The sequence below is a fragment of the Pseudopipra pipra genome, chromosome Z (assembly GCF_036250125.1).
Source record: "Pseudopipra pipra isolate bDixPip1 chromosome Z, bDixPip1.hap1, whole genome shotgun sequence".
NCBI classification, from domain to species: domain Eukaryota; kingdom Metazoa; phylum Chordata; class Aves; order Passeriformes; family Pipridae; genus Pseudopipra; species Pseudopipra pipra.
Genome location: NC_087581.1, coordinates 45,177,829 through 45,192,546, shown reverse-complemented (window position 1 = coordinate 45,192,546; position 14,718 = coordinate 45,177,829). Strand labels below are relative to the sequence as shown.

The 14,718-nt window shown below is 39.0% G+C and overlaps 1 protein-coding gene across 3 annotated transcripts in view; it reads left to right on the top strand.

Moving 5' to 3' along the window:
- Window positions 1-14,718, top strand: part of CAMK4 (calcium/calmodulin dependent protein kinase IV) — a 154,153-nt gene that overhangs the window by 51,785 nt on the left and 87,650 nt on the right. For all 3 annotated transcript variants that reach the window (XM_064641470.1, XM_064641472.1, XM_064641471.1), the window contains one exon: window positions 9,870-9,948. In XM_064641470.1, coding sequence (XP_064497540.1) covers window positions 9,870-9,948 — 79 coding nt within the window. The remainder of the gene's footprint in view (window positions 1-9,869; window positions 9,949-14,718) is intronic.

Below are 14,718 nucleotides of genomic sequence, written 5' to 3'. Positions count from 1 at the left end.
GGCACTATTGCTGGCTAGGAGAAACACAGAATTTCTGAAATTCAATACACAAGCCACAACTGGTTTTGGTTGTTTGGGGTGGTTTTGGCGGTCTTGTTTTTTGTTTCTTTTTTTCCTGAAACTCATTATGGATATCTCAGCTGACCCTAAACCCACCCGTACTCTGCCCGTATGATCTAAGTGCCTGTGGGTTGTGCCTTTCTGGTGGACAGGGAGACTGCCTCTCTTGTTACACAATGTTTTGTGTAGCATTAACATTCCTGGCTTTCTGCTGTACACCAGTGTAAAGTAAAAGCCACATAAACAATTACACCCACAAAGGCACAACAAGATATTTCTGTGCAAGCATGAAACTAATATGATTAAACTTTATTCTGATGTAAGATTTTTCATTCCAGTTCTCACTCTGTTTTGCCCATGACAGTGATTGTAGTAGACCTCTCTGTCCTTATCTCAACACTTATCTCAGATTTTCTGTTAAATTTCACCCACCACAGTCATGCATGGGGAACATGTGTCTCTGAGAAGGAAGGTATGTGTGGTGAACCCAGCTTTCTGCCCTCTTTGTCCCTTGGAGTGGGTGGGACCAGGGTGGGTGGAGGGGAGTGCTCCAGGGCATCTCATGGGATAGCTAAGGACTGATGCAGCACCATTTCTCTCTGTGTGCGTAGAAAATCCAGTATTTAGAGAAGATCTACACCTACATAAGTCTTTCCCAGCCACCAGAATCAAAGTCTATGCAGCTAGAAAGTTTGGGCCTTATACTTTTGGAAGATCAGGCCTGACTTGACACCTCCCCTACCCTTTCAGTAAGCTGGCATTCAGTCATCAGACTTGGCAGGACTGCAAAACTTATCACTCTAATGGAAATAACCCCTCTGACAAAACCTGTAGTAGAGTATATTGCCTTAATGTCATCTTCATTTTCTCAAGCATTTTTTTTCTGTTTTATATGTAGTAGCAGTGCCTCTCTGCTGCAGCTTTACCGTGTGCAAAAGCTTACTGTAAAAGCTACTTCCTGTAGCTTTGTTAATGCAATAAAATAACAACCAAGTGTAAGTCTGCAGATCATTGTTATGACAATGACAAATTAGGTTTTCTGACTGTTACAAAAATAATAGAAATGACAGATTAAAAGTACTCTCTCTCTTATGCAAAATCAATTATTTCAGTTTATCTTTTGAGAATGTATATAAGTATGATCAGAATACACAAAACATTATAAAAGGTGTTCATTTAGGGAGCATTAGTGAAATACTATACATTCCTCCCAACTCTTTTGCATTGTCTGGCTTTCAATCTTATGTCTTATATTTAGAAATGTCTGTCCCACTGGTTTTAAAGAAGGAAATATGGAGAGTGGCTAGAAAAAAGCCCAGGAACTTTTAAATCTGCTATGTATTAAAATTTTATTTGTTGGCTTGTGGGAAAGGATCTTGGGATGGCACTGAACATAAACTTCTTGGGAAAAGCAATTTATTTCAGAGAAGCCATTGCACAGGAGTTGATGATTCAGCAGAACACAAAACCTCAAGGGGAAAGCTGTGTAGCTTACCAAAATGGAAGCTATTGAGGATAACCATGGGCACAAGAGCTTGTGGAATCCCAAAAATGACTAGGCCTAAATTAGCTGATTAAGAAGTTTGTTTAAAGATGGATTAAGTTATACAGATATGAATAGCTGCGAATTTTTCCCTATCTGATTTTAAAAGGTTACTTTTTTATATACAGGGCAAGATGTTAAAAGTTCATAACCTCTGTTCTTACTCCCCTTCCCTCGACCAGGAAAACCAAGAGTCATTAATGTATATGTGAAGATGTTCATACTACCACATGTTGTCACTTAGTGAAAAGGCCAGTTTGCCTTCTGCACCTGGAGATTATCATGAGGAGTAGTAATCAATGATGTTGACACCTGCTCAGCGTACAGGCTGTTTAAAACACTTCTTGAAGGAATGTGTCACCAGAGAAAAAGCAGGCAGGTAATTCTGCAACGACCCAGGAAGGAAGATCTTGCAGCCCACTTTAGAAGGTTTTACAACATTTTTAGTGCTCAGTGCTCTTTCTCCTCACATGTACTCTTCATTAGGATTGAGTAAACAATGTTTATTTGTCATCAGTATCTTTTAAGAGAAGAAGAAAAAAGTGCTGCTTATGAGATAGTGGTTTAAATGGTGTTTAAAGTAAGACATGTTTCCAGGGAAGCTGTGTTCATTGTTTCAGTCATCAAGCTTCATGTCATGCTTAGGGAGGGCCAGTAGCTGCAGGGAATGTCACATAGACAGGAAGTGTAGGCACAGCATCTTTGGCTGTAAGAATATGTCCAAGACTGCCAACCCAAGGATTTGGGTCTGCATCTTACACAGATAGTGTAAGCACCTGGTTTTGAAAACATGCCTCACTGTGTCCAAAATTCAGTACCAAGGACAAAAATATGCATGAGATCTTAAAAATGACTTTACTTCGTCCACTCTTCTACCTCCTTTTCTTTGTTCTCCCTATTTCATTGAACTGCCTAAATGTGAGTAGGTAAGTACTGCCCAGTCCCTGAAGAGAGAATAGTACTCTCAAATAAAACTCAGTTCTAAATAAAATATTCAAAATCAGTTTCAGGATCTATTGGACTCAAGAACTTCATGTTGAAAAGTCAGCTTCACACTATTATGAGTTCATTTTCAGCCAACTTTCAGTGGCGTGTTTTTTCCCGACTTGGTAGGAAAGAAATTGGTTTTCCTGTTGAGAACTTGCCTGCTGTTTTAGAAATACAGTTATTCTTACGTGCAGTCTAACTCAGCTTTTTAAAGAGGCTACAGGAAAAAGAGGAAATAGTGAATATATTTTCTATGTATTTTTCTTACTCAGTGCCGTAGAAAGTACTCTGATCTTCACCTCATATCTTCATTTCAGCAGTCTTACTGAAGGAACAAACTTTCTGAAAGTTGAGTTATTCTGAGGAGTGCAATGTACGCACAATATAGTAGTAACCTCTGAAATTCAGCGTAGTCTGAGTTTTCCTTCCATGCTTTTAAATCAATGTCTGACATAATGATTCTTGCACTTTTAGTAAGTTTGAGTCAGATGGCTCCATTTAATGAAAGACAGGGAAGACAGACGAAGTCTGTGTATGGTTCTCAGTATTTATCTACCAGCTCAACAGATTTAAGTAGCATTTGAGATGGGGGAAATAATCAGATGTTAACATGGGTATTAGACAATGCAAGTCAAAGCTAATTTGACTCCTAACTGAAAGTCTGCAGTAATTCCAGGTGTAACAAGAGAGTGTTTAGACTGCTTGTTGAATAGAAGTTTTTTTCTATAAATTTCCTGCAATCCTTGAAGGAGAAGCCCCACTGGAAGCGAGTTAGAAATATACTGCTGCAATCCCAGCAGGAATTAGCAGCTGCTGGTCTAGCCACCACAGCAGGAGTGGCTTGGACTGCTGCATTTAATTAGTTTTTCACCAGCCAACCTAGCCCACGTCTAAAAGATTACAGTTCTACAAATTGTTATCTGTAGCAGTTATGGGTTCAAGAATTTTGGCAAGCACTAGTTTGATTACAACTTCTTTCAAAATGTCTATGTCTTTTGTTGTGCTCCTTTTGTTTGTCTGCTGAATGCAGTGAAGGCTGAATATAAAAAATATATTGTTGGTTTATTGCACTGCCTTTGCAGGCCAGCCTGAACAGAAATCAATTGCTAAAAAGGCCTTTCAACTCAAATACTAGAAAATGAACTCAGCAGTTTAAAGTCACAGAATGAAAAACTGAAAAGGTATGGATTTCATTCTCAAAATCAAACCAGCCAGAACTTTGGAATGCAATGCAATTAGCTTTCTTTTCCAGAACTGTGTATGCTTTTTCCACTAACCTTTCCTTCTTTAAAGATTAGTTTCATTCCTGGTAGGACGTGGGAGTTCAAGGGTTTTTTCCTCCTCCTAAGTTATGTACGTTTTTTGAAATTTTCCATTCTCTTTACAAGTTGTGAAATAATGAGGGGGAAAGGAGGGCTGCATTGTGTGCAATTGCCTGTAAGTCCTTTATATGTTGGTGTTGGTGTTTAGAAGAAGCTTTTAGATTAGATTTGAATAATTTAAGAATTGTTTTTCAGATTACTGTAAAAACAAAATTTGTTTTGATACTTTCACATGAAATGAAATTTGTGAGAATTTCCTAATTTGCATGTATGTGCTTTTCTAAGTGAAGCCAAAGCAGTAATGCCATGGAGTATGCATTTTTAGTTTATTTTCATTTCTGTGTGTGTCAAGAGCTTTGTCTCTTTTTTTGTTTGTTCGTTTTTGTTTGTTCTTTTCAGTAGTTAACTTCAAAAAGGACATTTAATTTTGAAATCTAGGAACAGTAATTTCACTTCTATAAATGCATTTGACCTAGTTTATATGTAAGGAAGAGTAAATTAATGTGGTTTAACTTTATACTTCTGTAAACTGTACCAAAAAAATCAGTATTCTTTGTGGAAACCAATACTGGATTTCGACCTGTTACTGCAGTTTTGGCAGCACAGATTTCCATGGCTTTGTACCAAGTACAGTTTTTTGGGGACTGATCATTCTTTCACCTGACTTTTTTTGGACAAACTAGATTATGTAATCATTGTTTGACTGTATGAAACACAAACCAATTTATTTTTCAAAAATCAATTCAGAACTTAAAGAATTTAATCCAAATGAAATTTGCAGGAGATTACATAGAGGACTGTATTCATCCTGAGTTGATTCAAAAGGCAGTATAAAACCCAGGATGAGGGAGCATGGTGTGGAGATGCTGACCTACTTTTGAAAAGACCAAATTTCTTTCTTCCAGTAAAATAAAGTCAATGACTGTTTATTTTATTATAAAAACTGCAGCTCTAGGAATTCACCTGTCCTAATTACTATGAGCAAGTAAACACATGGCTGCACTTCATTTTGGTCACCATTCCTGTTTCGGAGGCAGAAGCTTTTTGTGGGTTTGGGGGAAGAAAGGCTTTTTCCAAACTGGGTCAAATTCTGTCTTTTCTTGCTTTGCCTTTTGTCTCTCTGCCAGTCTACACTGCGGGATCCTGCAAATTCCATTTTCTCCTTTATGTGCAAATTCTGCTGATCACTTCCACCTCCTTAACACCCCTCCTGGGCGTCTCTGCCTTCCTTCCATCTGCGCTGACACCACTATTTTTGACTGCATGTATTTGAAGTGTGACCATGCCTTTTCTCTCCATTTCACAGTCTGGACTCTGTAGCACAGGCAGGGCACTGTGGTGCCACTGTCCATCCTCTAAAACAGTGTCCTTCTAAAATAATTGGAAATTTAGTAACATGTGAAGATAATAAGAAGAAAAATAATCCATAACACTCAACGAATTGTATATTGGGGAAGGGGGGGAGAAGTTTTGCACATACATCTTAAATATTTTAAAAATGTTTTTTGAATTTGTGTGGAAAGCAACACAAATGCAGAGATCAGTCATTAATTCTTAGTCTATTTTCACATATTAAATGGCACTTTTAATACCTTAAATTTTTAAAGCAATCATTTGACTAATGAGTGAGTTTATTGTCTGCTGAAGTATTTGTACTTCAGTATTTTGTACTTCACTATTTCTGTGCTAATACTGACTTTTTTGTGTCACAGCTGTGATACATTCCATGCACAGGACATCATAAGCTTTCTCATGAGTTGTTGGCCTCATTTTAGGTGGTGCTTTGGTTGTTCATTCCGACAAGGTAGTTAAGATGTATACATTATTTTTAGGCTTTTTGTAAGTTCAAAACTGAGTATAAAAGCACATTTATGTAGTAAAGTATATACCACATGCACTAAAATGATCTGGGTTTTTAGTAGTTGTTGTTGCTGTTGTTCTTTAGCATGTTCACTCTTACACCCGGGCTTTTAAAAGTAAATCTTTAACAGAATTGTTAAGCAGCTTTCCAAACAGAAACATGAATGTCAGTAAAAGAGAATGACAATATTTTCAACCATGCAGGAATTTTAAATAGTATTCTCTAACTTGGCCAATTACATATTTGGAGAATATGCCTCTTTTTTGGTATTATTCCAGCCAACTTCAAATAATTTATATTTTTTTAGTTCAGGTAGATTGTTACAGGCAGAGATGCAAAAAAGCAGCAGCCGCTGAATGCTCCTTTAAGCCTAATTTTCTTTAGAGGCAAATAAATGCATGCTTGCATCCACAAATATACATAATCAAATATTTTGTATAAATGTGTACAAATATGTGCAAAGACAGATACATATGTATATATTCACTAACTATAAAGAGGGAAAAACCAACAGAATCAATTCCAAATAGACAAACACAATACAGTGAGTAATCTTATGGAATATGACAGGCTTAATTTCTGGTTTCTGGGCTGAATTTGGAATGAGTTGCTTGTCAGTCACACACTGCAAAGTACTGCTGCAAGTGATAGTAGCTGCTTGGGCTTAGGGTCTTCTCAGTTTCTTCACAGGGTCCTCTCATTTAAACTGTTAATGCTGCAGTGTTGTTATTTGCTGCTTATCAAATCTGTGCCTTAACCTTTGAATTTAGGTGATCTCTTTCTATAGCACTATTGATATTTATCACTTAGATGAAGGGAAACACCACCTGCAGAAAATGGGACATTGAGAGCCTTGTGGTCTTCCTATCTGGCCATGAATTCCACGCCTGTGGAAAGTGGCATGTTGCCACAAGAATTCTTGGTTTCTGCATATTTGTGTATTCTGACCAAATGTATCAAAGAAATTTTCCATTGATGCAAATTCCAGAAGAGGTTCTGAGAGCCTGGTTGATGACAGTCAAGGTTTGATGTGAAAAAGCTTAGGATAAGGGCAAGAGGTTAGCAGCTTTTCAGTTGCACGTGAGACTTTTGCATCTGAATCTTCCCATTGCTCTTTGGTGGTGAAAGCTTGGATTGCTTCAACTGGTGACCTTCTAAGTCACACAGTCTCAGGAAAGCTGTATGTGCTGATTCAGCAGAAGACTTGCTGAGCTCCAGCAGGAAACCAAAATAAGCCCTTATTTGCATGAGGCAGTTCTGTTTGCACATTTACGTTAAGACCCATAGGCTGATTTCTGCCCTTGAAAACCCCGCCACCTCCCACCACATTTTTTTTTTTCAAATGGGGAGAAGCAAAGAGATCCTGCTGTCACCAAACAGACAAGGAGTCAGGTCTGTACTAGTAGTAGTTCTCTGCTAAGTTTTGCACCAGGCATGGTGTAAGCAGGTTGCCATCCTGTTCCTGAGTTCCAGTGCTGGTTTCTGGCATGGAAGATGAAGGCAGTGTTAACTGATAGCTTGGTGATCTCTTTCCTGGCTGGTGGGAACATGACTGTCAGAGCTGGGCATAGACACATAAACTAGAAGTGAACTCTTTGAAAATGTTTCCAAGTCCTGTGATATTTTGTCATAAGTATTTCCCCAAATTAGGACTCCAGGGATGTGCTGTCAGAAGTCTCTGCAACAGGGAATAATTTCTAAAGTAGTCCCTCTGTGTGTGTTTTGAGCAGTGACCAATGAGCCTAATGTCAAACTGCTCATCTGGATTCGCTCTTGTAAATTCCCATGTCCCCAGACTGTCATATTCCTTTTTCAAGCATTATGCTGCCTGTCTTCCAGCCTTGGGTACAGTCAAGTTAAAGGTGGTGTGATAATATCCTTGGTGGCATAGCTGTCTGTCTCATCACGAAGGCACTGCTGTTAAATCATCAGGGGTGTTCTGCTGCATAGGTTCTTATTCACATTGAAGATTTTGCAGCACCAGGTTACAAACTGGTAAAGCAAACAGTGACACAAGCACTACTGAGAGACAGTTACTGTCCTCCATTGCTACAACATCAGTGAACACCTAGAAATGTGCACAGGAATGGTAATCTATTTATTTGGAACATCAGTTGCACAGCTTATCTAATTCTGCTCTCACTCAAATACAATAATTATTAGAAAGTGCGCTACCTATTTAGTAAGAACACATGTAAACTACTGAGTTTAATGTTTATATTGTACTCTGCATATGTGAAGCACGGTACAAAGAGTGATTGGCAGTTTATGCACTGACTTCTCCGTTACAGTCTTGAAGTGAAATACTGGAGATAGAAACCTTATTACAGCAGGTTCTTAGAATTCTACCTTTAAACATTTTTGTTTGTATTTAAAAGATGTGAGGGGTTTTTTTAATGTGGTAGAGTTTTTTCTACTTGCTACATTGGATTTGGCCAAGGAGAGAAGATCTAATTATATTCATGTAATGATTCTGGGAGTCACTTAAGCTTACAGTACTCCCACACATTTATCAATACACTGTTATGAGAGACAAATCATTTTAACATTTGAGATGAAGTGAAGATTACTTTATGTGTGACGCACACAAGACCTCAAATGATTATGCTGTATAACCCTTGCCATAGGTGATCCTTCCTGATGGAGAGGTCTCTCTGGAACAAATCTCCTCAATCAAATGCCAGTTCTTGTGCTCACAGATGTACTCATAAAAATATGGATGTGCCTACTCAGAGCCTTATCTGGCACCTGTGCCCATGCTGAGGGGGCAGAGCATGCATGGCAGTTTTGTACAGCACTGCACTCAGAATAATAAAACTGGTGTCATATCTTTATTCACATAGTCAAGAATGGCTGTGCTATTCTTGTTGCTTGTTCAAAAGAAAGCTGCTCATGTAGTTGTGCAGCTTGTGGTCATCTCCTATAGACATACTGAAGTGGGTTGCCTCTGGTTCAGAGATCTGCTATACAATTTGGTGTGGGGTATATATGAAATTAACTCACTGCAGAGTTGCTGTATGCAGTTCTGCAGTGGTTATTCAGGAAGTCATGTATGAAAACTGCAGTTCCCTCTAGCTTAAAAATCTGCTGCTACTCAGAAGTGCTGAGTCTTAGAGTGGGTGACAAACTTCCTGAGGGCAGAAGGCATTCAAAAATGCCTTAAATTCCTTGCTGACACATAGCACTTCAGTGCATTAATTTTGTGGTATAATATAAAAGTATCTGAATAGTTCGTAGCCAGTATGGTTTTCCAGAGGTTTTTCCTCTGTTTAACTAATTGACAGAGTACTGGTCCCTTCCTTGATGGTAAAAAGTAAAGCACAGCAAGTTGAGCCTGCTTCTGCAGACTGTCTAGCCCAGCCTCCCACTCAGAGAAGTGCCTTCCACCTAGCAGAGTTATAATTTTATGTTATGAGTGCTCAGATTTAACACATTCAAGTAAGTACACCTTGAAGGCAACTAGAAGATGCAACTCCAGTTCACTTTTGCTATGAACAAGCCCCACCAGTTTCCACTGAATTAACCAAAAGTGCTACTTGCTCCATCTGGTGCCAAATTTGGCTGGTTTTGCAACTGGGGAGGGAGCAACACAACAATTGTCTTTTCTCTTCTGTCTCAGCCTTACTGCCATCAACAGTTAGGGAAAAACCCAATGCAACTAATTTTTGCAAATGTTGCCTTAACAAAGACAAGATAGGTTGCCACAGGTTTGGGGCAAGATATGTTCACTTGATACCCTGAGGAAACCTTCAGGAATTGTCAGGAGATGGAAAAGGTGTGACCAAAAAAGCACCCTGAGCTCTTGGAAGTTCTGTTGGCTGAATAACTGTTGAAGTTCACTGATTCATCAGAGAGGTTTTTTGGTTTGTTTTGGGGTTTTTTTGTGTGTGTTTTTTGTATTTGGTTTTTTGTTGTTGTTGTTGTTGTTTGGTTTTGGGGTTTTTTTTTTTTGCATTTGTGGAGAAAAGTGTAGTATTTTTGCCCAAAGTGGGAGGAATAGAAAATGTAGTTTCAGTTAGGCAACTCTGTTTACTGACAAATTCAAAGAGTTGTAAATACAACTATTCTTGCCTTTTTTTTTTTTTTTTTAATTTAGTGGGGCTACATCCATTGTCTACAGATGCAGGCAGAAAGGGACCCAGAAACCTTACGCCATCAAAATGTTGAAGAAGACAGTAAGTAATTTTATTTCGTTTTGCTTTGTTTGCTTTGGAATATGTTTGAGATTTCCTCGGGTGTTTTTTGGGTTTGGGGGTTTTTTGGTTGTTGTTGGTTTTTGTGTGTGTGTGTGTTTGGTTGGTTGGTTCGGTGGTTGTTGTTGTTGTTCGTTTTTTTCTTTTGTTTTGTTTTGGTTCTCTTTTTTTGATGCAGTTTCTTGGTGTGGGGAAAATGTGCTAGATTTAGGATACTGCTAAGCTTGTATTTTATGTGACTGAGTTTCTTTGGCTCCTTATCACTGAAACAGCTGTTAGAGGTAACAGTACTGTACCAGGAATGCTTTATCCCCACAAATCTTGTTTATACCTTCATCTGGTGTTATCTATATAGACTTAGATTTGGGCAAAACATTTTAGACAAATACGTCTTTTCCTTTCACTATAGAAAAGAAACACATTCTGAATATTTTAAATGTTCAGTGGTTTCACTTTGATTTAATATATTGTTTTGCTCAAAAAATACCATGACACAATTTATCTTTTTCAGAAACTGATTAAAACACCAATTCAAACCCAAGTAAAATTAAATATTTTGTGGAGGTTTTTTACTCCTGCAAAATTGCAAGAGAATCAGTTGAGATTATAAATTCTTTTTAGAGCTCCATATATATCACATTTGTACCACAGCTGGTTTTGTGTGTGCTACAAAATACATGGTGGAAAGCATGAAGAGAGACTAGAGAGGAAAGAAGAGTAATGAACTGAGAGACTTCAAGCAGAAAGAGAGTGTGAGCATAGGGTAGAGCTGCTCATATTCCTAAGAAGGGGAGTTTGAAAGAAAGCAAGCGAGCTGTGAGGCATGGACATGATATTTATTCATGAATGGGTTTGATTCAGTTTGTTCTAGTGTTAAATCCTTCATTATTCCATAAAGTTCAGGAACATTCACATGTAGAAACATAATTGATGGGTAGGTGTAAACACGTCTAAATGGCGAATTAACTGGTGGTCTCAGTGTAAGACATAATGAATGGGTTTCATATAAGTAAAATGTTGGCATTAATTTATCATCTTTGAAAGTAAGCCGAAGTTTAAGCTGGCACAAAAATTCAGTTGTGTGTGCTGCTTTTGAATTTGTATCTGGTGCACTGGAAGAAGCAGAGCAGGTGAGGAGGATCATTGCTGCCAGCTATGATCTACCTTTCCTATGGAAAAGCAGAGAACTTAATTTTCAAGCTTTTATCAGTTCATTATGCCAATGATTCCCATAATGTTTTAGGAGTGTACTTTCCTATAATCCTTGTTCTGAAATGCACAAGGAAGAACTGTATTACTTAAAATTATTTCTTTGCCTTTTGATTTTTTCCTTTGTGGAAATTAATTCATGCTCACAATCACCATATTAATGCTAGATATATCTATTTGTGTCTGAAACTAGTCAATTTAGACTTTCGGTAGACTTACTGTAGCACAGATTTTTTTTTTTTGTTTAAGTGTAGGAAAAATGGCAAATGAAGAAGAAAAACTTGTTATGTAAGTTGTTTTCACAGCAGCAGTAGGTTGGCTTAATGCAGCCATGATTATAACAGCAGTGTGGTTAAGCAGTTCAGAGAGCTAAGTTGTTCCCACTGTAATTAATATACTTTGGGATGTTTTGTTATAAGAACAAGTATTCCTCTTACACAATTGAGCTTTTTTTGTATAATTGAGAACACGGGAGACAATGTTGTAAGGATGTGCCACTGCTTTGTCTGTCCAACTTGGAGACAAGCCAAGAGCTCGGGAGTTGCCTGCCAAAGCTGACCGGGGGCAGCCGAAAACTGACTTGGAGGAATGAAGATTCCAGGATGCGTACGTTGATAAGTTACATTGCAGCAGCCTACGAACCAAGGTATGAGACCGAGAGGGAGAGATTGCACAGCAGACCATGGAACAAAGACTCAAAGTTATCTTCTTGGACTTCGTGAGGAGAAAAACTGCCACAAACAGCTGAAGCTTGGTGAGGGGGGGAGCGTTCGAGCTCAGAACACTCCCACGAGAGAGAGAGATTGGTTACATATCAGCCTTGAAAGGCTCTTCTTGGACTAAAGTTAAAGGGAGGGGCTAAAAGGAGTGACAGAAATGTAAATATATATATATAGTTGCTTTTAGTTTGTACAGTATATTTATTTGTGTAAATAAATGTATATACTTTCCCCTTCCCCTACAGAAGCCTCTGACCTGAAAGTTTCTCTCCGGTGTTAGTATAAATTGTGGGAAGGGGTAGGGGAAGGCCTGAAAATTGGATTTTAGATTTCTAATGTGGCTCAAACTGCCACACTTAGCATAATTGAAATGTAGGATTGTAATATATATTCATTACTTGATTTTTGCTATATTCGGGCCTCTTAAATTCCACACAGGTAGTAAATGTAAAGATTTGAATAATGTAATTTCTTTGTAGGGAAATCTATTTCATGAAGCAAGAAAGAGGCAAAACCAGATCATACAGCACTTCAGAAAAATTCAGCTAACGAGCAGAGTACAGTGCTGAACTTTTACACTTGCAATTGCAAATATGAGATGGCTTTGCTTTTCACTATGCATTTTACCTCTTCTTGATGACTCAGTGCTTAAGAAAAGCGAAATATCTTTAGGACACACTTGATTGATACTGCTCTTCAGCTAAGACTGAAAAATTATGTGAATATTTACAACCAGTCTTTCTGTAATGGTTGTTGTTGCAAACAACATACAGCATGTGGATCATATTCAAAGAACACAGGTTTCTCTAAGAAAGGAAATATATATATGTACTATTTATTACATGAAGCCTCTCATCTGCAGACCTTTTCCTCCATTTAGTGTGTTTTGAGGAAGCTAAGCAGCCTGGAGAGTGTGTCAGAATCTGGGCAGGTGAATGCCTTCCAAGAAATTAGATCCACTTCCACCTTAAATTTCTCATCCAAGTCTGGACAAGTTGTGATAAAAATAGCAAACAGAACAGATGGCCTCTCTTCCACAGTTTCTAAACTAAGACACCAAGTCCCTGCCTACGTTATAGGTCTACCAAGTTCTAACCACAGTAACTGAAGTAATTTGGGATCTGCCATGGCAATAAAGCAACATGCTCTGCTGCAAGGAGAGTAGGATACTGGGCTGGGTTGTCTGGAGCCTGGGTCCTGGCATATTCCCAGTTCAGTCTGTGCCATTGGCCAAGGTATTTCTTTTGGTTTCAACTTTTTCATCCATGAAAATGAGATAATACTTACTTGATTTGCTTCTCAGCAATGCTTTGAAGGATAGCCTGGTTAATATTCCTAGGTTTTAATTGATAGGTATTGTCCTCTAACAGTGATTAAGTATTATTAAGTATTATTAGGCCCTCTGTTTATCAGTCAATGAGGCATGCAAGTATAGAGGCTGCTTTGGAGCTGCTCATTTTGATTTCTTACTTTTTTCATGTGTGGGCATCCTCCCTCAGATGCTTTATGATGCTTAACTAATACTTCTTCAGTACTTTTGTCAAAATCAGTATTTATGAAGCAGCATTTTTCTTGCAGACTGGTTGATGTTCAAAATCAGACAAATGTTCAGGTGCTTAAATTTTTTTTGAGAGCAACAGCTTTCAAGCAATGCCTACTGTGGAAATAGTTGTGCTGCAATTAATCTGAATGTACTAGTAAGTTGGAGAATTTGAGAGCAACAGATAGTTTATGTCTATGAGGCAGAGAGGAGTGTGAGCAGATGTAAAGGTAACAGGCTCCCTTTTGGATAAGTGGGGCTGGATACCTAGAGTCAGAGTCTGGAGGAGGTTATAATGGTATATATAAAAAAGTCTCAATTACATTAGTGTTTGCATACATACATATATGAACATTGGGCAGGCAACTCAGGAAGAATACAAGGATGTTGTTAGGTCATGTAGAGAGAAAATCAGAAAGGTAAAAGCTCAACTCAGTCTGGCCAGTGCTGTGAAAGATAATAAAAACTGCTTTTGTGAAAACGTCAAGAACAAGAGAAGGGCCAAGGAAAATCTCCATTCTTTATTGGACACAGGGGGGAACATTGTCATAAAGGATGAGGAAAAGGCAGAGGTACTTTGTTGCTTCTTTGCTTCAGTCTTTAGCAATAAGACTGGTTATGCTCAGAGCAGCCAGGCCTCTGAGCTGGCAGACAGTAAGGGGGAGCAGAATAGACCCTCAGAAATTCAGGAGGAGGTAATTAGTGACCAGATGTGCCACTTACCTGCTCACAAGTGTGAGGGAACAGGATTCAGGATGGGAACAGTTCCGGGCGTGGAGAGAAGCGTGCAGCAATTGGCGGGACTTTGTTGTGTGGACTTTGATGTTATTATGTGGTTTCATTGTATTCACACTACACAGTGCACAGCCTGGACAAACCCAGGCTTGCCATGAGTTTGCCCCCACTCCTCTCCCTTTTTGCCAGTGTCCCTATCCTGGTTTGCCCCTCTGCTTATCTGTCTCATGCTCCGCCCTGTGTTCTGGGCGGTTCCGCTCCCGGGCGGACAAAAGGAGAGTGTGCATGCCTGAATAGAGGATTCTGCTTGCACCCCTCCTTGTGTCCCATCCCCCCTTTGGACCACGGCACACAAGTTTATGGTACTAGGTGGGATTCATCCAAGGGTGCTGAGGGAGCTGGTGGAAGAACTTTCAAGCCGCTCTCCGTCATTTGCAATCAGTCCTGGCTCACCAGGGGCATGCCAGATGACTGGAGGTGCCGGTGTGACACCCGCCCACAAGAAGGGCTGGAAGGAGGATCTGGAGAACTACAGGCCTGTCAGCCTGA